The sequence below is a fragment of the Tinamus guttatus genome, unplaced genomic scaffold, assembly GCF_059628265.1.
Source record: "Tinamus guttatus ecotype Peru unplaced genomic scaffold, ASM5962826v1 Tinamus_guttatus_pri_ptg000533l, whole genome shotgun sequence".
In the NCBI taxonomy this organism is placed as follows: Eukaryota; Metazoa; Chordata; class Aves; order Tinamiformes; family Tinamidae; genus Tinamus; species Tinamus guttatus.
In genome coordinates, this window is record NW_028289067.1 from 289137 (window position 1) to 312602 (window position 23466).

The 23466-nt window shown below is 58.8% G+C and overlaps 2 protein-coding genes across 4 annotated transcripts; one reads left to right on the forward strand and one right to left on the reverse strand.

Annotated features, from left to right (window-relative positions):
- Positions 1-753: 753 nt before the first annotated feature.
- Positions 754-12240, forward strand: LOC104567631 (beta-arrestin-1). Of its 3 annotated transcripts, XM_088534074.1 has the most exons (16): positions 756-825; positions 5604-5634; positions 6177-6237; positions 6456-6500; positions 8657-8853; positions 9138-9197; positions 9598-9665; positions 10155-10290; positions 10370-10454; positions 10574-10646; positions 10870-11007; positions 11208-11291; positions 11384-11407; positions 11586-11656; positions 11735-11786; positions 12108-12240. In XM_088534074.1, exons 1-16 carry the CDS (start codon positions 806-808, stop codon positions 12217-12219), a joined length of 1257 nt encoding a protein of 418 aa, XP_088390200.1. In that variant the 5' UTR covers positions 756-805; the 3' UTR covers positions 12220-12240. The 3 variants fall into 3 exon arrangements, with proteins under 3 accessions (XP_088390199.1, XP_088390200.1, XP_088390201.1); XM_088534075.1 differs by lacking the exon at positions 11384-11407; XM_088534073.1 differs by lacking the exon at positions 11384-11407 and having other exon boundaries at positions 754-825; positions 11586-11786.
- Positions 12241-14183: 1943 nt separating this feature from the next.
- On the reverse strand, positions 14184-19983 carry WDR73 (WD repeat domain 73). Its single transcript, XM_088534080.1, has 8 exons — positions 19886-19983; positions 19704-19771; positions 19302-19390; positions 17863-17951; positions 17289-17356; positions 16323-16487; positions 15072-15428; positions 14184-14565 (listed from the first exon to the last, which is right to left on the reverse strand). Exons 1-8 carry the CDS (start codon positions 19918-19920, stop codon positions 14327-14329), a joined length of 1110 nt encoding a protein of 369 aa, XP_088390206.1. The 5' UTR covers positions 19921-19983; the 3' UTR covers positions 14184-14326.
- Between the last annotated feature and the right edge of the window lie 3483 nt (positions 19984-23466).

The following is a 23466-nucleotide window of genomic DNA, read 5'->3' on the forward strand; positions in this document are numbered from 1 at the left end:
CAGAGGTGTTTACGTGGGGTGCATGTGCAAACACGTGTGCACTTGATGCACGCGGAGCTCTGGGCGCGTGCATGTGAGTGCATGCGTGTGCAAGCAGGAGGCTGCATTTCTGCGTGCAGGGCAGCACAGGCCCACGGGGCCTGTGCGTGTGTGCACACCAGGGCAGGGGGGTGCTTGTGCAACAGTGTGCGTGTGCACAGGTGTGCATGCACGTGCGCCTGTGCATTAGCACAGGTGACCACGCACACGGGGGGGTGCATGTGCACGCGTGGGGGTGCACGTGGGGGGGGGTGCACGCATGCACGGGCTTGTTTGCACACGCACAGGGACGCGCGTGCACGTGGGGGGGGGCCACGCGTGCACGTGGGGGGGGGGACGCGCACACCGCTCCCCTGCGTGCACCGAGGGGAGGCCGCCCGCGCGTGCCCGTGTCCGCGCGCGCGCAGAGCCTCCCCCCCGCCCCGCGTGGGTGCGTGTGCGTGTGCCCGCGCCCCCGCGCGCGTGCCCGCCCGCCCCCGCGCCCGCCTCCCCCCCCCGCCCTCCGCGCCGCTCCGGGCCGCGCCGCTCGGGGGCGGGCGGAGGCGGCGGCGGCGGCGCCGAGCCGAGCGGGGGGCCGAACCGGGCCGAGCCGAACCGGGCCGGGCAGCCGAACCGCGGAGCCGAACCCGGCCGGGCCGGGCCGAGCCGAACCGGGCCGGGGAGCGGCGCCGCCGCAGCCTCCCGCCCTCCCCGCCGCCGCGCCCGCCGCCAGTAATTTTCCAAGCTCGGGCCGGCGCTTCCGTGCGGCGCCGCGATCCGCGGGGCCATGGGAGACAAAGGCACCCGGTGAGTGCGGGGGGGCCCCCAGCGCGGGTCGGGGACACGCGGTAAAAGCGGGGGGAACCACCCGGCCCCGCGGGACCCGCCGCCCCCGTCGGCGCCGCCAGCGGCGGCAACATCTGGCGGCAGCTGCGGGCGGGAGGGGCGAGCGCTGCAGCTGCGGGGGGGAGCTCCGGGTCCACCCCCCCCCGCTCGCGGTCCCGAGTCGGTACCGGCCCCCGAGCATCCTCCGGTGCCGCGAGCCCCGCGGGGACCCGAGCACCGGTGCGGGCGAGATGCTCGGGGGGGGATTTGGGGAGTTGGGGGCCCCAGCGGGGAGCCGGAGGAGCCCAGGGGCGGCCGCCCCAGCTCGGCGGCGATTAGTCACCCGCCGAGGTCTTGCGACGGTTCCTTTTCCTTTTCCTCCTCCGCCTGCGCTGATGCTCCCCGCGGGGCGGCCTCGCCACCATTAATTATTTAAGGGTGCTTAAGGGAGCCGGGTGCCGGCTTGGGCGCATCGTGTCGCAGCCCCGGGGTATCCGCGGCCACGGGAGCCGGATGGATCCGCGGCATTCCCGCGGGCCGGGAGGGGAGAGGCGCTCCGGCGTGATCCGGATGCTCGCTCGGTGGCAGGGCGTGCGGGGATGCAACTGCCGGATCCCTCCCCGCTGCTCGGCCCCGGCTGCTGAGCGGAGCGTCGTCGCTCGTGGGATGCACTCCCGGGCGCTTGGAATGGTCGGGATGCAGCGAAGAGCCGCTGTTGGGCGGCAGTGCTGGAGGCCAAGGTGGGCTCGGGCTTTTCCCCGAGTGTCCCAGTGCTATTCCCCTGGTTCCTGGCCAAATCTGGGACATCATGGGCTTCCAGAGCCCCTTTGCGCTCTGGAAACGCTCCCAAACCCGTGTTGCTTCCAATCGCTTCGGCCTCCCCTTGGGCTTGCAGCAGTGGAGACCCTCTGGCACCTCCGGATGAGGCCGCCTTGCTTTTGGGGGAGAAACAGTGGTTTTTGGGGCCATGGCATTTTGCATCCAGGGTGTGATACTCGGATGCCGCCTGCGCTCGGATGGGCCCCTGGGACACATGATCCCTGTGCCAGAGGCTCCGAGGCTGCAGCGGGACCCGGACGTCTCCTCCCGCCTGCGGGGGCTTCCTGGCCTTTGTTTGCAGAGCGGCCTCCCGAATAACAGCAGGATCCGGACATCCCGCATCCCCGAGCCGGCGCTTCCTTGCCAAGGAGTGCCCAGGCCGGCAAGGAGCGGCCGGAGCCCGTCCTGGAGGACACGGGGTGTTTGCGCGGGGTCGTTATCCCTCAAATGAGCCCCATCCGGAGAGCGGATGGAGCTGCCGTTAGCCCAGCGCACCCAGCGAGCTCCCACCTCCATCCTTGCTGGAAGCGTCCCGCCACCGGGAATCGGGTTGGGGACAGGGATTGGAATGGAGAGAGCGGGAGGTGAGATGAAGGGAGAGGGAATTGGGGTGGAGGAAGAGGGATTGGGATGGAGAGAGTGGGAGAGAGGGAATTGGGGTGGAGAGGGGACTGGGGTGGAGAGAGAGGGAATAGGGATGGAGAAGGGGGAATTTGGATTGAGTGGGAAGGAATAGGGATGGAGAAGGGGAAATTGGGGTGGAGAAAGTGGAATTTAGAGGGGGAAGGGGGAATAGGGATGGACTGGGGAGTAATAGGGATGGAGAGGAGAGCAGTAAGGATGGAGAAAGGGGGAATAGGGATGGAGAAGGGGGGGATCTGCATTGAGTGCGAAGGAATAGGGATGGAGATGGGGAATAGAGTTGGAGAAGGGAGATTAGGGATGGAGAAGGGAGAATTTGCATTGAGTTGGAAGAAATAGGGATGGAGAAGGGAAAATTGAGGTGGAGAAAATGGAATGTGGAGGGAGAAGGGGAAATAGGGATGGACTGGGGAGTGATAGGTTGGGATAGGAGAGCAATAAGGATGGATAAGGGAGAAATCGGGCTGGAGAAGGGAGGAATTGGGCTGGAAAGGGGGACAATTGGATTGGAGCAGGGGGAATGGGGCTGGAGAAAGAACTGGATGGAGAAGGGGAGCTGGCTGCTCTCAGGGCCTTTCCCAGGAGCTCTTGGAGGAGGTGGGAGCAGGATGGGCCGGAGCTGGGTCCTGCTGGCTCCACGGCTAAGGCCAGTGCTGCCTCCAGGATGTGCCAAGGGGGTTGTCCCGGTTTCAACCTGTCTTATCCCATTCTAAACTCCAAGGGGAGTCGGGAACGACCCCTCGCCCGACACCGCTCGCTTCGCGCACCCAGCACACACATTGGGGTCTGCACCGTTCCCCTATTCCCGGCCATCGTTCCCGTGTGGCGTTTTCCAGGGGCAGTGCCTGGGAAGGGGAGGGAAGGCTTGGGAGCTGCGTGGGAGCGCGGCTGCTGCGGCCCCAATCCCATTGCCAGGGCTCTGTTCCTCTTGCAGCTTGACCTGGTGTGCAGTTCCTGCCTGGTGCGGCTTAGCGGGAATAGCAGTGCTTTGTTTTCCTGGCAAAGTGGGAAAGGAGGTTGCTCCGGCCCCCGCATCCAATGCTGGGGTCCAGCTGCTCCGTGGGGATGGAGGACGGGGCTCTGAGGGGGGTCTGTGCATTGCCCTGCTCTGGTCTCTGCATTGTCCCGGCTTTATCCCGGGCTGCTCTGGGGCTTGGGAAGGCTCCGGCTACCACTGCAGCGTGGGAATCTCCCATTTCTGGGTCTTTGGGCAGCTTCTTGCATGGCACTGTGGGCAGCACCTTGCACAACTGGATCTTTGCACTGACGGGCCTTGGCGCAGTGTCTTGCATGGCACCTTGCACAACTGGGCCTTTGCGCAATGTCCTGTGTGGCACCTTGCACAGCTGGGCCTCTGCACGGTGTCTTGCACAGCTCGATCTTTGCAGAGCACCCTGCATAGTTGGGCCTTTGCATGGGGTCTCGTGTGGCACCTTGCACAGCTGGGCCTTTGCACGGTGTCTTGCACAGGTGGGCTTTTGCATGGCACCTTGCATGGTGTCTTGCATGGCGCCTTGCACAGTGCCTTGCACAGCTGGGCCTTTGCACAGTGTCTTGCACAGCTGGGCTTTTGCATGGCACCTTGCACGGTGTCTTGCATGGCACCTTGCACAGCTGGGCCTTTGCACAACTGGGCATTTGCCTGGCACCTTGCACAGTGTCTTGCATGGCACCTTGCACAGCTGGGCCTTTGCACAGTGTCTTGCACAGCTGGGCTTTTGCATGGCACCTTGCATGGTGTCTTGCATGGCGCCTTGCACGGTGCCTTGCACAGCTGGACCTTTGCACAGCTGGGCATTTGCATGGCACCTTGCATGGTGTCTTGCATGGCACCTTGCACAGCTGTACCTTTGCACAACTGGGCATTTGCATGGCACCTTGCACAGCTGGGCCTTTGCACAGTGTCTTGCACAGCTGGGCTTTTGCATGGCAGCTTGCATGGCACCTTGCATGGCACCTTGCACAGCTGGGCCTTTGCACAACTGGGCATTTGCATGGCACCTTGCATGGTGTCTTGCATGGCACCTTGCACAGCTGGGCCTTTGCACAGTGTCTTGCACAGCTGGGCTTTTGCATGGCACCTTGCATGGTGTCTTGCATGGCACCTTGCACAGCTGGGCCTTTGCACAACTGGGCATTTGCCTGGCACCTTGCACAGCTGGGCCTTTGCACAGTGTCTTGCGCAGCTGGGCTTTTGCATGGCACCTTGCATTGTGTCTTGCATGGCACCTTGCACAGCTGTACCTTTGCACAACTGGGCATTTGCATGGCACCTTGCACAGCTGGGCCTTTGCACAGTGTCTTGCACAGCTGGGCTTTTGCATGGCACCTTGCATGGTGGCTTGCATGGCACCTTGCACAGCTGGACCTTTGCACAACTGGGCATTTGCATGGCAGCTTGCACGGTGTCTTGCATGGCGCCTTGCACAGCTGGGCCTTTGCACAGTGTCTTGCACAGCTGGGCTTTTGCATGGCACCTTGCATGGTGTCTTGCATGGCACCTTGCACAGCTGGACCTTTGCACAGCTGGGCATTTGCATGGCACCTTGCATGGTGTCTTGCATGGCACCTTGCACAGCTGGACCTTTGCACAACTGGGCATTTGCATGGCAGCTTGCACGGTGTCTTGCATGGCACCTTGCACAGCTGGGCCTTTGCACAGTGTCTTGCACAGCTGGGCTTTTGCATGGCACCTTGCATGGTGTCTTGCATGGCACCTTGCACAGCTGGGCCTTTGCACAACTGGGCATTTGCATGGCACCTTGCACGGTGTCTTGCATGGCACCTTGCACAGCTGGGCCCTGCACAGTGTCCCACACAGCGCCTTGCCCTGCCAGGCCTTTGCCCAGTGCCTCATACGTCACCATATGCAGCACGGCCTTTGCCCAGCGCCTTGCCCGGCACCTTGCACAGCGCCCCGAGCAGCACCGAGAGCAGCGGGGCCGTTGGTGCCGCCTTGCAACACACATCCATGCAAGGTCCCGCACCATCCCCACGGGTGTCCCCATGTCACCACCGCCCCAATGCAGCCGCCTGAGCCCTGGGGCTGCACGGGGAGGTTTCCGGGTGCGCCCAGGGCGCTGTCAGCGCTTGGAATATGCCGCGGGAGCGAGCGGCCGCGCCGCGATGGACGTGCGGGGCCATTAGCCTAATGCAATTGCCGTGCGGGCAGCTGTAAAGTGACACCAATTGCTGCCGAGATTTATAGGAAAGGCGTCCCAGCGGGGGTGGCTAAGTGGGAAAAGGCTCGCGGTGCCAGCGGGATCCGCTCACCCGCCTCTCCCTCCGCTCTCTTGCAGGGTGTTTAAGAAAGCGAGTCCCAACGGGAAGGTGAGACGGGGCCTTTCCCGACGGAGAACTGCGCTTTTCCATCCTTTGCTCCTGGGATGGATGCGGGTGGCGCTGCACAGCCTTGTGTGGAGCTCGGGAAGGAGGGAGGGAAAGAAGAATGGAAGGAAAAGGGAAAGGAGGGAAGGAGGGAGAAGAGTTGGGTAGAGGAAGAGTGGGAGGGGAGGAAGCAGGGAAGGGAGGGAGGAAGGGAAAGGAGGAAGAGAGATGGGAAGTAGGGAGGAAAGGAAGGGAAGGAGAGAGGAAAGAGCGAGGGATACGGGAAAGGAAGAGGAGGATGGAGGAAGCAGAGAGGGAGGGAGGAAGAGGAGGCAGCAGCGGGGGCAGGAGGAAGGCAGCAGCCCAATATTCTGTGGGCTGCAGAGGAGGAGGAGGAGGAGGGAGCGAAGGGAGGCAGCAGCTCAGCCCGGATGCGGCGACTCCTTTCTGGGCACCAAGGGGGATTAGAGGGGATGAGCCCGAGGGCCGGAGCTCTTCCCGGCGGGATGCGCCGGCGCTCCCGGACCACTCTCCTCTCGCCGCAGCTCACGGTCTACCTGGGCAAGCGGGACTTCGTGGATCACATCGACGTGGTGGATCCCGTGGGTAAGCGGCCGCCCAGCGGGATGCGGGATGCAGCGTGCCCGGCAGGAGATTCGGCTTTAATAATATATACATATATATGCGTTTAATGACTGCTTTGCATGTCAGAGCCCCCCAAACCCGCGTGTTTTGGAGCGTAGCAATGGGAAGAGCCGGGTGGGGAAGCGATGGACCTGGGTTTGCTTCGCCCTCGGCCCTCATTGCCCCGTGCTCTCTTGCAGACGGCGTCGTGCTGGTGGACCCCGAGTACCTGAAGGAAAGGAAAGGTAATGGGTGGAGAGCGTGACTGCACCCCGTGCTGCACCCTGCATCGCAGCCCGCATTGCACCCCATGCTGCACCTGTGCTGCAAGCCATGCTGCACCCCACGTTGCACCCCATGTTGTGCTCCACACTGTGTCCTACTTTGCACCCTGTGTTGCAGCCCCTGCCCTCTGTGTTGCACCCTCCATTTCATCCCGTTGCACCCCACTTTGCACCCCCTGTACTCCATGTTGTACCCCATTTGGCACCTCACGTTGCACTTTGCATTGCACCCCCTGCACCCATGTTGCATCCCATCTTATGTCCCATATTGCAGCCCACATTGCACCCTGTGCTGCATCCTGCATTGCATCTCACATTGCATCCTATATTGCACCCTGTGTTGCACCCCACATTGCACACCCCTGCACCCCACGTTGAACCTCTATACCCTAGGTTGCATCTTGCATTGTACCCCACATTGCACCCTGTGTTGCACTCCCCATTGCACCCCACATTTCACCTCTGTGCACCCCATGCTGCATCCCACACTGCACCTTATATTGCACCCTTCATTGCACCATGTTGCACCCCATGCTGCACCCCACATTGCACCCTGCTTTGCACCATGTTACACCCCCATTGCACCCCACATTGCACACTGTGCTGCACCCCACATTACACCCTGTATTGCACCCTGTATTGCACTGTGTTGCCTCCCATTGTGCCCTGCATTGCAGCGTTTTTCACTCCCTTTTGCACCCTGTGTTTCACCCCACATTATACCCTATATTGCACCGTGTTGCACGATGTTGCACCCCACATTGCACCGTAGATTTCACTCCGCATTGCACCCTGCATTGCACTTTGCACTGCACCGTGTTGCACCCTGTATTGCACCATGTTGCACCCCACATTGCACCCTATATTTCACTCCACATTGCACCCTGCATTGCACTTTGCATTGCACCGTGTTGCACCCCACATTACACCCTGTGTTGCACCATGTTGCACCCCACACTGCACCCTATATTTCACTCCGCATTGCACCCCACATTACACCGTGTTGCACCCTGCATTACACCCTGTGTTGCACCCTGTATTGCACCTTGTTGCACCCCACATTGCACCCTATATTTCACTCCACATTGCACCCTGCATTGCACTTTGCATTGCACCGTGTTGCACCCCACATTACACCCTGTGTCGCACCCTGTATTGCACCATGTTGCACCCCACATTGCACCCTATATTTCACTCCGCATTGCACCCCACATTACACCGTGTTGCACCCTGCATTACACCCTGTGTTGCACCCTGTATTGCACCTTGTTGCACCCCACATTGCACCCTATATTTCACTCCGCATTGCACCTTGCATTGCACTTTGCATTGCACCATGTTGCACCCCACATTACACCCTGTGTCGCACCCTGTATTGCACCATGTTGCACCCCACATTGCACCCTATATTTCACTCCGCATTGCACCCCACATTACACCGTGTTGCACCCTGCATTACACCCTGTGTCGCAGCCTGTATTGCACCATGTTGCACCCCACGTTGCACCCTATATTTCACTCCGCATTGCACCTTGCATTGCACTTTGCATTGCACCATGTTGCACCCCACATTACACCCTGTGTCGCACCCTGTATTGCACCATGTTGCACCCCACATTGCACCCTATATTTCACTCCGCATTGCACCCCACATTACACCGTGTTGCACCCTGCATTACACCCTGTATTGCACCCTGTATTGCACCATGTTGCACCCCACATTGCACCCTATATTTCACTCCGCATTGCACCCGGCATTGCACTTTGCATTGCACCGTGTTGCACCCCACATTACACCCTGTATTGCACCCTGTATTGCACCATGTTGCACCCCACATTGCACCCTATATTTCACTCCGCATTGCACCTTGCATTGCACCGTGTTGCACCCTGCATTGCGCCATGTTGCACCCCACATTGCACCCTATATTTCACTCCGTATTGCACCCTGCATTGCACCGTGTTGCACCCCCCTTTGCACCCTGTATTGTCCCCCTGTTGCACCCCATATTTCACTCCGCATTGCACCCCGCATTGCACCCCGCGTGCAGCTCGTTGCAAGCAAGCAGGGGCCTGCACGGGCAGCCCCGCCGCATCCCCTCCTGCCGCCCCGGCAGTGTTCGTGACGCTGACGTGCGCCTTCCGCTACGGCCGCGAGGACCTCGACGTGCTGGGCCTCACCTTCCGCAAGGACCTGTTCGTGGCCAACGCGCAGGCCTTCCCGCCGGCGCCCGAGGACAGGAAGCCCCTGACGCGGCTGCAGGAGCGGCTCATCAAGAAGCTGGGCGAGCACGCCTACCCCTTCACCTTCGAGGTGGGGAAACCGAGGCACGGAGCGCGCACGGTTGCGACGCGGCCGCCCGCGCGGGATCAGCAGCGTCACGCGCGGCGAACGGCCCTAAAGCCGCCCGATCCGCCGGATCCGCCGGAGGATTAACGGGGTTTATAACCCTCGGGGCTTGGGAGGCTTTGGGGACCTGGGATTTGGGTTAAAGCGGGGACAAAAAAGGGCAAAATGCCACTCAAGTGCCGGGAAGGGATTACTGGGGCTCCGGGTGCTTCTCCTGGGCCTGGCTCATGTGGCCTCTTCCCTCTCAGATCCCCCCGAACCTGCCCTGCTCCGTGACGCTGCAGCCGGGCCCCGAGGACACGGGCAAGGTAAGGGGCTCCCGCTGCCGGCTGCAATTCCCTCCTCGTGTCCCATGGGGATAAGGGATGGACGGTCCCTGCTCTGGGGAAGCCCTGGCCCTTCTCGCCATCACTCCGCTCCAGAGTAGCAGGAGGCCGTTTGTGTTGCCCGGAGGAAAAATTAAGGAATTTTGGACACCCTGGGAAACTGGCAGCATCCCCTGGGATGGTGACATTGCCGCGAGGCGGGGACATAAGGGCTGGGGTTTGTCCCCAAGGCCGTCACGACCAAGGTGGCTCTTCCCACCATGCCACGGGCATCCCCAGCATTGGGATCCCCTCCCAAGTGGGGACATGGCCTGTGCCACCTCCACTGTGGCTGTGTGATGGGACACGAAGGGATTTATCCGCCTCCTGCCTCCTCCTGCAGGCCTGCGGGGTGGACTATGAGGTCAAAGCGTTCTGTGCCGAGAACCTGGAGGAGAAAATCCACAAGAGGTGAGCGGGGTGGAGATGATCTCCAGGGTGGAACTGGGTTGGAGGTGGCCTCCCGAGTGGGACTGGGATGGAGATGTCCTACAGGATGGGGCTGCAAGAGGGAGGTTTTCCAGACTGAGCCTGGGATGGAGGTGGCCTCCAAAATGAGATTGGGATGGAAATGGCCTCCAAAATGGGGTTGGGATGGAGATGTCCTGCAGAATGGGGCTGGGATAGAGATGGCCTCCAAAATGAGATTGGGATGGAAATGTCCTGCAGAATGAGGCTGGGATGGAGATGATTTCCAGGATGGGGCTGGGATGGAGATGGCTTCCAAAATGGATCTGGGATGGAGATGGCCTCCAAAATGTGTCTGCGATGGAGATGGCCTCCAAAATGTGTCTGGGATGGAGACGGCCTCCTGAACGGGGCTGGGATGGAGATGGTCTGGTGGCCAAAGGTGGCCTCTTGGTCCCCACACACGTGGGTTCTCCCGGCCCTGTCCTGCAGGAACTCGGTGCGCCTGGTGATCCGCAAGGTGCAGTACGCCCCGGAGCGGCCCGGCCCCCAGCCCATGGCCGAGACCACCCGGCAGTTCCTCATGTCGGACAAGCCGCTGCATCTCGAGGCCTCCCTGGACAAGGAGGTAGCCTGGGTGCCATCGCGTGGGACCTTGTGCTGGGGTGGCACAGGACTCACCGGCCCCGCTTTCCTTCACCCTGCAGATCTACTACCACGGGGAGCCCATCAGCGTCAACGTCCACGTCACCAACAACACCAACAAGACGGTGAAGAAGATCAAAATCTCGGGTGGGTTTTGCCCCCAGCCCTTCTTGCTGCATCCCTCTGATCCCGGCGGTCCATCCGTGGCACCCATGGGTGCCACCGCCGCTCAGCCCTGACCCATGCTCTGCTTTCTGCCACCCCAGTGCGCCAATACGCCGACATCTGCCTCTTCAACACGGCGCAGTACAAGTGCCCCGTGGCCGTGGAGGACGCCGAGTGAGTAGAGCCCGGTCCCAGCGCGGGTCTTGGCGCGAGGCTCGGCCTCCCGTTGCCTCTCGCGTTGGGTGACCCAACACGGTACATCCCGGCTTGGTCCCCAATGGGCTCGTTGGGATCAAGGGACCTTCCACCCGGGCGCTTTGCTTGGGGAGACGCAACTTGTGGAGGTTCTGGAGGCCGTGGGGTGATTTCGGGCACTGACGGGCGCTGTCGTCCCCAGCGACGTGGTGGCCCCGAGCTCGACGTTCTGCAAGGTCTACACGCTGACCCCCTTCCTCGCCAACAACCGGGAGAAGCGCGGGCTGGCGCTCGACGGCAAGCTCAAGCACGAGGACACCAACCTGGCCTCCAGCACGCTGTGAGACCCCGTCCCCTGCTCGCTTCGCTAGGAAAACCTGTATTTTTTGGGGGGAATCAAGCCATTTGGTGCTTGCCTGCTAGCCCAAGCACCCACGGGAGCTCCTGGCTTGCTCTGGTGATGCTCTTGGTGCCCCGGGTGATGCATGGGGTGGAGGAGACCCGGCGGGTCCCACCTCCTCGCTCCCCCTTCCCCTCCAGGTTAAGAGACGGCGCCAACAAGGAGATCCTGGGCATCATCGTGTCCTACAAGGTGAAGGTGAAGCTGGTGGTGTCGCGAGGAGGGTGAGTGGCGGCTCCGCAGCGGGACGTTCCGCGGCGCTCCGGGGTTCCGCGCTTGATGCGGTGCCTAACGTGTCCTCTCTGCTCCACGGCAGCCTCCTGGGAGACCTGGCCTCCAGGTAAGGCCCGTTTCGGCCATCCTCCTCAACCCCTCCGTCCTTGCACCATCTCCCAAAGAGGGAGGAATCCGCCCTAGCGGGAGAGCGGAAGGGGCTCGTGGCGACCTCGGAGCGAGCGGGGAGGCCGCGGGCGCCCCGTTCGGGTGCCGGGCTCACGCGGCCCCGCTGTGCCCCGCAGCGACGTCGCGGTGGAGCTGCCCTTCACGCTCATGCACCCCAAGCCCAAGGAGGAGCCGCCGCACCGGGACGGTGAGTGCCGGCGCGGGGCGCGTTCCCGCGCGCCGCCGCCGCCGCTGATCCCGCATCCTCCTTCCTCCCCGCGCCCAGCTCCGGAGAACGAAGCTCCCATCGATACCAACCTCATCGAGCTGGACACGAAGTAAGAGCCGCCGCCGCCGCGCACGGCGCTCCGCTTGCATGCCGCGCTCGCAGCACGCCGCGCTAACGCACGCCCTGCCTGTCTCTCCCCTCTCCCCCTCTCCTCGCATGTCTTTCCGAGCAGGAGGATCGCAGTAAGGAAGCACCTCGGCGGGGAGGGGGGACCGGGCGCACGCGAGTTGCTCCCGAGCCTGGATCGGGCCAATTTGGGGGGTCTTGCGGGGCCGGCGGTGCCAAAACCCCTTCGCGAACGCATTTCGGGGAGGCTTTCGAAGAGCCTCGCGCGCCGCCGCTCACGCTCGCGTGTCCCCCGCCCCGGCAGTGACGACGACATCGTGTTCGAAGACTTCGCCCGGCAGCGGCTCAAGGGCATGAAGGACGACAAGGAGGAAGAGGAGGAGCGCGCCGCCTCGCCGCCGCTCAACGACAGATAAGGGCCCGCCGCCTCGCCCCGCCGCCCGCCCGCTTCCCGTTTCCACGCGCTTCCCTTTGGGTTTCCAGCGGGGCCGGAGCCGAGCGGCGGCACCTCCGGCCGCCCCGGACCCTCCTTCTCCTTCCGTGCTCCGGGGGAGCCGTGGGGTCCCCTTCACCCCTCACCAAGGGGAGGTTTGGGGGTAAACACGGGCGGGCCGCGTGGTACTTCTCCATTTTTTGTTTTTTTTTTTCTTTCCGGAAAGTGGTTACTTTGTCCCGTCCGTCCATCCGTCCGTCCTCGGCTTCTTCGGTTTCTCCACCTGTGACGTTTCCGTGTTGGGTCAAATAAATTATTCTAGTTTATTAAACTGGGAAAAAAAAAAAAAAAAAAGGAGCGCGCTGCCCATCTCTCGGAGCGCTGCCGCTGCGGGGGGACGCGGAGGGCAAACCCGGGAACGCTGGGATGCCATTCCCGCTTTGTGGGGGTAGGGAGCAGCATTCCCAAGGCCCTCCCGGCGCGTTGCCGTCACGAGGGCCAGGCCCGGGCTCTCCCGGGTCAGCGCTAAGGCCTCCCTCCCCCTTGCGCAGGCAGCTGTAAGTACTTAATATCTTGGACATCTCTAGTACTTTGTCAAAGCTGGTTCAAGCCGGCCAGGAAGGCCCAAGTTATTTAGGGAATAAAAAGGGAAGTTCAGAGAAGTACAAACCGTGCTGTTGCTTAAGCCTAGTTTCCCTAGAAAAAAAAAAAAAAAAAAAAAAGCACATTTACTTCCTTGTTCCCTGTCCGGGGGATGGGCCCGAGCACTCAGGCTCTGCAAGGGGGACCCGGTGCCCGGCCAACGTGGGAGCCTTTTGTGGTGGAACAAGGACCCGGGAGACACGGGACGGTGACCGGGCTGGTCCCCATCTCCTGCGAGGGAGCCTGGAGGAGGCTCAGAGGATCCTTACCAACACCCAGCAACAGCCAACAACACACAGGAACACCTAGCAACACCCAGCGCGAGGGTGTGAAGACACAGCCGGACTTTCCCAACGGTGTCGTCACAGGACAAGAGGCAACGGGTGTGAATTGACGCACAGGAAAGGGAAGAGCATAAAACACTTTGCTGCGAGCTGTGCTGCGACGCGTTGCCCGGAGGGGTTTGTGGAGTCTCCATCCTTGGAGATGCTCAAAACCCACCTGGTCTTGGGCACCCTGCTCTACCTGGCCCTGCCCAGATGTCTCCAGAGGTCCCTTCCAACTCAGCTACTCTGTGATTCTGTCAGGCTTGGCCCTGCTGCTCCTACATACCAGCTAGTCCATAATGTCCCTGCAAAGATGGGAGCACAAAACCAGAGCCTGGTTGCTGGGAAAACTCCAGGGCCCTCTCTTCTCCTTGTGCAGAGCCTCAGCCTGGTGGGTCTTTCCTGGGAAGGATTTGGGAAGAGCCGAAGCTGCCGAGCTGTGTGGCTGGGTGTGCTGAACCTCCCATTCCGAGACTGCCCGAGAAAGATCCCTGGGAGCTCTGGGATCTCACTTGGGAAATCCTCCATCCCTGGGCATACCTGAGGGTATTTCCAAACTTCCTGAGTTTAAGCCTCCAGACTGGAGCCCATTCCCTTCACTGGACAGCGAACCATCAAGCTGCAGAGCCCTCCAGACACCCGCTCTGCCCATGCCATGAGCTGGGGGGGAAGTTCTGCTTCCCATCCCCGGAGGAGATCCCCTCGTAGAGAGCTGGGGCTGAAATCCCGTGGCAAGCACAGCTTTCCCAACAGGGTTTGGGGCTTGGAAAACACCAGACTAACAGAGCACAGGGTATCCCGGGGCTTCAGACTGCGCTCACACTCTCAGAGCTGCTGCTTCTGAGCATGACAGCACACACACCGTGGGGCTGTGACAACACGAGGACACGGTGTTCTCTGCTGGTGCATGCCCTCGGCGTTACAGGCTCTTACACACAGCTATAATTTGAACACGGCTGGCAAACATGGGAACAAGTAACACCATCAGAATTCTTATTACATTAAAATAGCATCCGTTACACTTGGGCCTGCTGGCTACGTCTGCAAGTAAACAGGAATCTCACGGCTTGCGTGAGCGAGACCGTCGACAGGAAACGCACCGAGACTCACCCCGAATTTCATCTACCCGCAGCTCCCGCGAGGCGGAACCCAGTCCCAAATGTGCAGGGAGCCATCGCTTGCTGCTGACAACAAAGTTCTTGGTTTCTGCAGGTGCCACGTGTGCGCTGTGACCACGGGAGGGCCTTCGCCGGCGTCCAGTCCGCCAAACGCGTGGCCTTTGTGGACAAAGAGCGGCTCTGCTTCCCTGCCGGAGCCATCCCAGCTCTGCGTCTCGTACACGTGAACGGTCCCGTCAAAACCTCGAGGCAAAGGGAGTCAGAGAGAGCAAAGTCATTGCCAGTTGCTCACGCTACCCCGTGGGCTCCCACTGCCCTTCCCTGCTGAGGGAAAGGGGGACAAAAGCCCAGATCCAAGGGCCGGGAGAGCAGAGGGTCCGAGCCTCTGAGGACCATGGCTTGGAAGTTGGTCTCTGCCAAATTTGGGGAGAAAGCCAATGCCAAAAGCTGGGGCAGCAGTCCTCCTAACTGGGGGCCTCCACAGGGTGTTTGAATCATAGAATCATAGAATGACAGAATGGTCAAGGTTGGAAGGGACCTCTAGGGATCATCTAGTCCAACCCCCCTGCACACGCAGGGTCACCTAGAGCACGTGGCACAGGACTGCGTCCAAGTGGGTTTGAAGATCTCCAGAGAAGGAGACTCCACAACCTCTCTGGGCAGCCTGTTCCAGCGCTCTGTCACCCTCAGTGGAGGTCTTGGTGCAAGGAGCAGACAGAACCCAGGAAAGGGGCACCCAAACCAGGTACCTGAAACAGCAACGCAGCCTTCCAGCGCAGGAGCCCACGAGACGGCCAGGAACTCCGCGCTCGAGCCGGGAGAGGAAACGCTGCACCTGGCGCAGGCCACGGGCTCCGAGACCTTCCTCAGGTCCGTCAGGGCGAGCTGCCCCCCGCTCGAGAGGCGAGCCACGGGCTGGGAGCCGGGGGGTCCGTGCCCGACCCCCATGCACCAGCGTTGGCCGCCCGCGGGCCCCGGCGCAGCCTCCAAGGGGCCCTGCGGCTGCCGCGTGTCTGCCAGGCACAGCTGCCCCTCGGAGCAGCACACGAGCAGCGTGTTGCAGTCCAAGAAGGCCACACCGCTGAGCTCCTCGCTGCTCCGGGAGCCTGAGGAAAGGAGAGGTGCAGTTTAGGTACCGCAAGAAGTATTTCCAGAACGGGCTTCTGCTACAGTCCTGCCCAAGGAAGCAGATTTTGAGCCTTGTCCCTAGAAGTGGCTTTCAAACGATTCTTAGTTCTGCACACAGGGCCAGCAGCACAGATCAGGAATGGGTGGATGACAAGTTGACCATGAGGCAGCAGTGTGTCCTCTTGGTCAAGAAGGCCAATGGGATCCTGGGGTGCATTGAGAAGAGCATCTCCAGCAGGTCGAGGGGATCCTGCCCCTCTACTCAGCCCTGGTGAGGCCACATCTGGAGTATTGTGTCCAGTTCTGGGCTCCACAGGACAAGAGGGATGTGGAGCTGCTGGAGAGAGTCCAGCGCAGGGCTACGAGGATGAGCAGGGGCCTGGAACATCTGCCCTGTGAGGAGAGGCTGAGGGAGCTGGGCCTGTTCAGTCTGGAGAAGATAAGGCTGAGAGGGGACCTGAGCAGTGTCTAGAAGTACCTCAAGGGAGGCAGTGAGGAGGATGGTGCGGCCTCTTTTCACTGGTGGCCACCGACAGAACTAGAGGAAACGGCCCCAGACTGAAACACCAAAAATTCCACAGGAACTTAAGGAAAAATTCCTTCCCAATGAGGGTGCCAGAGCACTGGAACAGGCTGCCCAGAGAGGTTGTGGAGTCTCCTTCTCTGGAGATCTTCAAACCCGCTTGGACGCAGTCCTGTGCCACGTGCTCTAGGTGACCCTGCGTGTGCAGGGGGTTGGACTAGATGACCTCGAGAGGTCCCTTCCAACCTTGAGCATTCTGTGATTCTATGATTTGCCACTCGAGGAGCTGCAGCCTTGCCTTCCTCAAACCCCATCTTCCTGAGCACAGGTAAGGCTGGGTTTTGTGTACCTGATACATAGACGTTTTTCTTGGATTCCACCTCTGTAATCTGGACGTTGTTGAGCCTTGAGCCATGAAGAACCCACGGGGCTCGGGTGGAAGTTGCCGCAATTTTAGCCCAAGGTTGTCCGGTGCCATTTTCGGTAGAAATGGCACTTACGGATTTAATAACATCTACATGGAAGACAGAGATAAGCAGTAAAATAGGTCAGGACACAAGTAACCTATTTTTGCACAAAGATGCATCACACAGCCCCCAGTGAGCCTCTAAACCAGTACAAAATCAAATCATGACTAACCTCCTCCCCAGACAAAAGCTGCTCTTCCCAACATACCAAGCAAGGATAGATAACAAGCCATTTAAAATGCGGCAAATTCTATGGAAAGCTACGGAGTAGGAAATTTACTTTCAACTAAAAAGAATTAATTTACTCCTAATAACATTTTGCACATCCTTTCTGATGGCTTCAAAGCATTTTACAAGAGCAGATAAAACAACATTAACACTTTTGCAGAAGCAGCAAACAAGAGACTTGGAGAAGGGAGGCCATTCATGGTACCTTCCCAGGGCTGATGTATGGGACTATTTTTTACCCTGAGAATTATTGAGCCAATATTGTGGCAATTTTATGATTGGGAGTTTTGTTTATATGAGCAAAAGGATCACAAATAAGAGCAAAGAGTGGAAAGCTACTAAATCCACTAATCCCCTGAGGAGCAGACATAGGTTAAGCATGAAGTCTGTGTCTTTCCAGACTCGAAGAGAATCCATGAAGATAGTTGTCTCTGTGCTCTTCTCCAGCCATTCCTGAGCAAGGGCAGTCACCCAAAGCAGAGTGAGGCATTCCCGGGATTTCACCGATTCCTCTCCTCATTTTATCCCCGGGAAGCAGAGGGACTGGCAGGGAGGGTAGCTCGTGGTGCTACAAAGACTGCAGTGAGAAGCTACTTGAGTCCAGAAACGTGTTCCCTTACCAGAGTCCTCCGCTGACACCTGCCACACCTGGAGGGAGCTGTCTGGGGGGCCACTTGTCACCAACAAGCTGAGGAAACAAGAAAAGCAGCACAGGTTCTTCAGGAGCAGAGAACAGCCTCCTTCTCCGGTCTGGGATGCACCAGGGTTGGGCACGGTTGTGTTCTGGCCACGGCTACCATGCTCAGGAGCTCGTGCTTGGAGCAGACAGGAAGCCATAAGGACAGTGATTCCAGAATTCCTCATTCCAGGACACCCTGCACAGCCCAGGTAAGTGCGATCACAGGCAACAGCATTTGACTAGAACAGCATGAGATTAACAACAGCTTCACAGGGAGAAGTGCACCATGGTAGGAGGAAAGAGAAAAACTACTGAAGTGGACCAGCCAGAGCATTGGCAAGATCTTCAAATAATAGCAGGAAAAATCTTGTGGTCCTGCAGGTGCAAGAAGTTAGAGTGGCCACAGCAGCCGCTCTGCGAGCCGAGCACCAAGCCCTGTGGAGCCACCAAAGGTGCTCGGCTCCACGGAGCTCCCAACGGAGAAGGGAAGGGAAAGGCAGGGTGGGAAGCTCTACCTGGTGTCTGGCACGTGCTTCAGGCTGTACACGGGGCGGTTCGAAAATCCACCACATTCCACCTTGAAATCTCTTTCTGGACACAGACCCTAGAAAGCAGAGGCAGACGGAGTCATCACTTCTGAGGATGCACAGCTCAGCGTGGCCACTCGCCCCACAAAAGGCAGCAAAGGGGAGAAGGCAACACCTCTCGGGGTGAAGCTCTCGCCTCTCCACTGCTGCTCTTTTAAACAGTAAGATTGACAAAATGCAAAATAGTTAAAAAGATATGAAAAAAAAAAATGCTGAGAAAGGCACTGCCAAGAGCTCTGCTGTCCGAGTTTCACTCGAAGGGGCAGAAAAGTCCACAGTGCAAAAGCACCGTGAAAAATAGACATTGTGTTGCCTGCCACGGGTGCATGGAGATGCCAGCTGTGCCCCGAGCACCCTGGGGGTGAAGCAGCACTCACCAGTGAGGTTTCACAGAATCCCAGAATGGTTGGGGGTGGCAGGGATCTCTTGGGATCCCCCCGGGCAGCCCCTGCTCCAGCAGGGACACCCAGAGCATGGAGCACCCGGGCGCATCCAGGCGGGTTGGAGATCTCCAGAGCAGGAGACTCCACAGCCTCTCTGGGCAGCCTGTGCCAGGGCTCCGGCACCCTCACACCAAGGAAGTTCTTCCTCACATGGACATGGAGCTGCCTGGGCTTCAGCTTGGCCCCGGCACCCCTTGTCCTGGCACCGGCCACCACCCAGGAGAGTTTGGCCCCGTCCTCCCTGCACTCCCCCCTCAGGTCCTTGTCCATGTTGGTCACATCCCTCTCAGGCTGCTCCTCTCCAGGCTGGACAGGCCCCGCTCGCTCAGTCCTTCCTCACACGACGGCTGCTCCGGTCCCTTCCTCATCTTCGTGGCTCTGCCCTGGCCCCTCTCTAGCAGCTCCAGGTCCCTCTTGTCCCGGGGAGCCCAGAGCTGCCCCCAATGCTCCAGTGCGGCCTCCCCAGAGCTGAGCAGAGGGGCAGGATCCCTCCCTCGCCCGCTGGCAACGCTCCTGCTGCAGCCAGGAGCCCATTGGCCTTCTTGGCCACCAGGGCACGTTGCTGCCTCATGGGCAACTTGGTGTCACCCAGGACTCCCAAATCCCTCTCTGTGGAGCTGCTTTCCAGCAGGTCAACCCCTAATCCGTGCTGGTGCCTGAGGTTTTTCCTGCTCAGGTGCAGGACCCTGCACTCGCCCTTGTGGAACCTCACAAGGTTTCTCTCTGCTCAACTCTCCATCCTGTCTAGATCGAGGCCACTCCAGACCTGGCTGAGAAGCTGTTGAAGCGGCAGGGGTTGAGGCCCAGCTTGTGGACCTTGGCACCTGTCCAGTCCAGCTTAAAGGCGCCTGGCAGACTGACTGCTTAATGCCAGGGGGGGACGGGGACAGGGGGGTCCGGCGCTGACCCGGACACAGCACCCACCTGGGTCTCCTTCGCCTGTAGCGTTGGTGGCAGGAGCAGCTGCAGGATCTCGTTCCCGCCGGAGTGTCCGTACCCGGCCACGCAGATACCTGCGGGGGGGGGGGTCCAGGGGACACAGTGAGGGTCACCCCCCGCCCGGCCCACCCTGAGCCAGACCCTGGAGCACAGGTAGGGGCCACCTTGAACCCTGGCCCGCCTGCGCTGGTGGCCTTGGGTCCCACAGGCCCCCAGGGGCTCTGATACAGCCTCATCCCCGCCCATCCCCTGTCCCCGACCCCCCCAGGGCAGCTCCAACCCCGGGATATGACCGGATCCCAGATCCCGCCATGCCCCAATACATCCCGATGACCCTTGGGTCCCTTCTGCCAGGGTCCCGGCCCCCTCCTCCCCCTCCGCACTCACGGCTCCCTCGGGCCCACTCGATAACGCGCGTGGGCGCCTGTAGCTCGAACGTGTGGAGCGCCTCGTACCTGCGGGGCAGAGGGAGGTGGGTTGAGGGGCGGGGGCCGCTCCCAGTATCCCAGTATCCCTATCAGTATCCCGGTATCCCGGTGTCTCCCCACCCTCCCCGCCGCGGCCCTCACAGGCGCAGGGACTCGAGCAGCCACTCGTCCTCCATGGCAACGCGGCGCGCCCGTGACGTCAGCGCGGCGCGCGCGCAGTGACGCGCGCCGCGCCGGTTCCCGCCGGCCGCGCGGGCGGGAAGCGCCGCGCTGAGGCGGGAGGCGGCGGCCTCCGGCGCGGGGCGCGTTGATCCCGTCGGGAAAGTCCCTCCACATCCCTCCTCCTCCCGCTGCTGGCTGGGCTGTGTGAAAGGGTTGGCTGCGAGCGCGGAAAAAGGGCTCCGAGAAGCACCTTGGCCCTGTCGCGATATCGCCATATCGCGATAATATCCCCTCGCTCATTTTAACCCTCGAAGCATTAAAATGCAGGTAGCAGCACAGCACGGCCTTTATGCACGCTATGCAATTAATATAGCATGGGTTTTCCGCCCCAAAAGCCATCGGCAAGCACAGTGTTAAACTCAGAAGCCTCCCAAGTCTTCAGAAACGATGAATCCAGCCTCTCTTCTGCCTTTATGCTTCCCCACAACACAGGATGTTTATGTTACTAGTTCCCATTTTGTTTATTTTTGGCTGCCCGGTGCTCTCGGTCGTGCTGCTAATTTGCTGATGAGCCTCGTGTTCATCAGTCCCCACCACGAAGATGATGCTGAAGCTTAAGCCAGGTTTTCTCAGGATAATTATGGTCTTCTTTCACTTAGGCACCCTTGCAGCTGCCAAAATTTGAAACTTGGTGAATGTACAGAATATTGTGCCTTTCCCAGTGCTGCGACGCGAGCTGCGTCTATTTTCTGTAACGCTGCAAGGTGGCAGCCTACAACTTCCAAGGAAAAACGACTGTTTTTGCAGACCTGCATCTGAACGGGGATGTTTTAATCTGCAGCAAGTCCCCTGTGCTGTCTGATGCTCAGTTCTGTTTATGTTTTTTTTCCTCTTGTCTTTCAGGCTGCCTTCAAAGTCGGGGGGAAAAGTGACACGGGGAAAAGTCGTCGCTGCTTCGGGCAGTTTAGCAGGGCCGTTTCTGGGCCCGTCGAGCAGGACGCCGTGGGAGGACAGCAGCACTTCAGCCTGAGGCCCTGCGCTCTCATCTACGCGTTTGGGGCTATTTAAGGGCTGCCAACGTACAGGAAGGAGCAAGAAGCAAAAGCAAAACCAGGGAGATGGAGGAAGAAATGCAAAAACAAGAAGCAGAAGCTGGAACTGGTAGACGTGTGAAGTGTTTCTCTTCCCGAGCAGATGCTCCTGACACCTTTTGCTTTGTCACCTCATGGTAGCTTGGCATTAAACTGCTCAAAAAAAGGGTGGCAAGAATTCTCATGTACGGAGGGGAAAGTATTTCATTCTTCTCCTCCCGTTGTGTAAAAAAAAGAGCCCTGTGGTCTGAAATCCGCTCACTGCTGCTGCATCAACCTTGTTTTACCCCTCTCTTGATGTGTTGCAATGGAAAAAGGAAAGAGTGTTGAGTAAGCATCTTGTGAAGGAGCTGAATCGAGCAGTCTGCGATGCCGTGTGTGTTTTTTGATATAAAGAACATGCTCGTTACAATGTCTTGGAAATCCGAGGTGTTACGTGATGGTGATGGCCTGTTAATGGAGCGTGTCACCACACAGTGGCCTCCCTGCACATCAGGGTCAGCCCAGCTGCCTGCGTTTATTACTTTTTTGCCTTGAATATTGGCAGCAGGAGGTGAATATGGAAGTATCTGTCTCTGGCATTTCCACTGCCCGATGTGTGACTTGTGGTCCCCAGTGGACTGGGGTCTCAAGCGAGCTTCGGTCAGGAGAAATGTTCTCCTGAGTCTCCTGCGATACCAGAGGAAGGTCTCGGCTGTGGAATTCTGCAGAGGGAAGGGAAAGTTAAGTGATTCCTGCAGCTACTCCCAGGTTTTTTAGCAGAGTTGTGGGAAGCCAGGGAGCGAAACTGTGGCAGCACCAGCTGCTTTCCTGAATGCAGAAATGTGACATTCAGTGGGTTCAGGGTTTGCATTCACCTCCGAGTCAGCCCTCCATCACCTTCTCCCTTTAACTCGCCTTTTAACTCTCTTTTATTTAGTTTTCTCTGTAATTTCCCCTTGGACAAAAGCAACAAAATCGAAAAGTGCAAGGAAAGACTAAAATCCCTCCTATATCACGGACAGTGCAGGGTGGTTGCAGCATTCCAGAACAGCACTTTAGGGCTTTTTCACATTCCCTTCATGAAAATGAAGATTTTAATCTCACTGTTTTGAAGAGGAAAGGGTAAATTTGGAAACAGTTGCCACAGAGCTGGAAAAATAGGAGCAGTCTAAGCTGTGTGTTTGCTGGATAAATTCACAATACCTCAAAACCATTTACTCGGAATATATATATATTTTTTACAGCAGGATCTGTGCATGCGGGAAGCCCAGCAAGGAGGAGAAGGAGGCAAGAGCTCAGTCTTAGCTGCTTCTCTGCTCACGTGCTTCAAGTTTTTATCTGTTTTTGGGCAGCCTTGTAGATGTGTAGGTTGGGCAAAGAGACTGAAGTTGCTAGGAATGGAAATAACGAGCCTGAGAACTCCGACACACTCTTTAAAAGGAATGAAATCTTACTTGCCTCCTAGATATCCAAGTAGTCTCCAGTCTGAATGTTACACAGCAGTTAATCACAAGAATAATAATATTTGTGGTTACTATTTCTGTAGCCAAGGCACCCTCGGAAGTTTGAGAAGAGGCAGGCGCAGAACGTTGTTTGGACTGACTTTGCTGGAGTTTTTCTGCACAAACACAAATCCATCCTGGTGTGGAGCCCGTGCTTGTGTGTGTGCTATTACTGAAGCACAGATGCTGCTCGGATTGAAAGAAAAGCTGCTCTGGTATCATCTGATTCCTGCAGCAGACACAGGGTTTGCAGCCCGATAAAGCTGTGCAGAGGAAGGACACGATCCCATCTTGCTTGTTCCACGTGTACATTGGGGAAAAACAAGGTGTTTTGGGTGCTCACACCAGCCAGAGCAGCAGATTTGGAGAATTTCTGAAGAGGAAAGCGCAATAGTTTACCACACTTTGAGGTGTGGTTTGCTCACACAGCCCTCCTGTGGGGTAGATGCCGCTCAGGAGGTCGAGTCCTGTGTGCCATCATCCTGAAAGCCCTCAAAAGAGTCCTCAAAAAGCGGTTGTTTTGGGTAAATTTCCCCCTTTGCAGTTAGAGCAGCGTGGTCCACGCATGTTCCAGTTTTGGTACCAGTGAAGCAGTGACCCCGTGGATAGGAAGAGACCAGCAGTGTCACCTGGATAAAGGCTGCAGGTCTGCCCTGAGCTCATGGGGCTCGGAGTAGCAACAGACTGTGTGACCAGCGAGCAGTAAACACACCAAATGCATCATGAGCAGCTCTTAAGATCTAGATGTTTGTGGTTATCTCGAGAGGAGGAGAGAGCATGACTATAGAGGCAGTCCGTGCGAGTGTGGGGTGGTCTGAACGCCAGCATTTTCCTATGAAGAAATGCAAAAAATGATCCTGCTTTGTGGCTTTTCCTCACTTAACCCGTTACTGAGGTCTGGCCGTTTCGTAGTTTGCTGGGATAAGTAACTGCTAAAGTCTTGCAGAAAACTCCTGGGTCCAAGTAAAAGCTAGAGGAGTGACAC

Bases quoted from the DNA above. Each gene is read 5' to 3' on its own strand.
- LOC104567631 (XM_088534073.1), top strand. From the start codon at position 806: ATGGGAGACAAAGGCACCCG. The intron at 6,501-8,656 runs GTAATGGGTGGA...CCGCCCCGGCAG, and splicing joins GTACCTGAAGGAAAGGAAAG to TGTTCGTGACGCTGACGTGC. The intron at 11,008-11,207 runs GTGAGACCCCGT...CTTCCCCTCCAG, and splicing joins AACCTGGCCTCCAGCACGCT to GTTAAGAGACGGCGCCAACA.
- WDR73 (XM_088534080.1), bottom strand. From the start codon at position 19,920: ATGGAGGACGAGTGGCTGCTCGAGTCCCTGCGCCT. The intron at 19,391-19,703 runs GTGAGTGCGGAG...CCCCCCCCGCAG, and splicing joins CGAGTGGGCCCGAGGGAGCC to GTATCTGCGTGGCCGGGTAC. The intron at 17,952-19,301 runs GTGGGTGCTGTG...TCTGCTTTCTAG, and splicing joins TACAGGCGAAGGAGACCCAG to GGTCTGTGTCCAGAAAGAGA.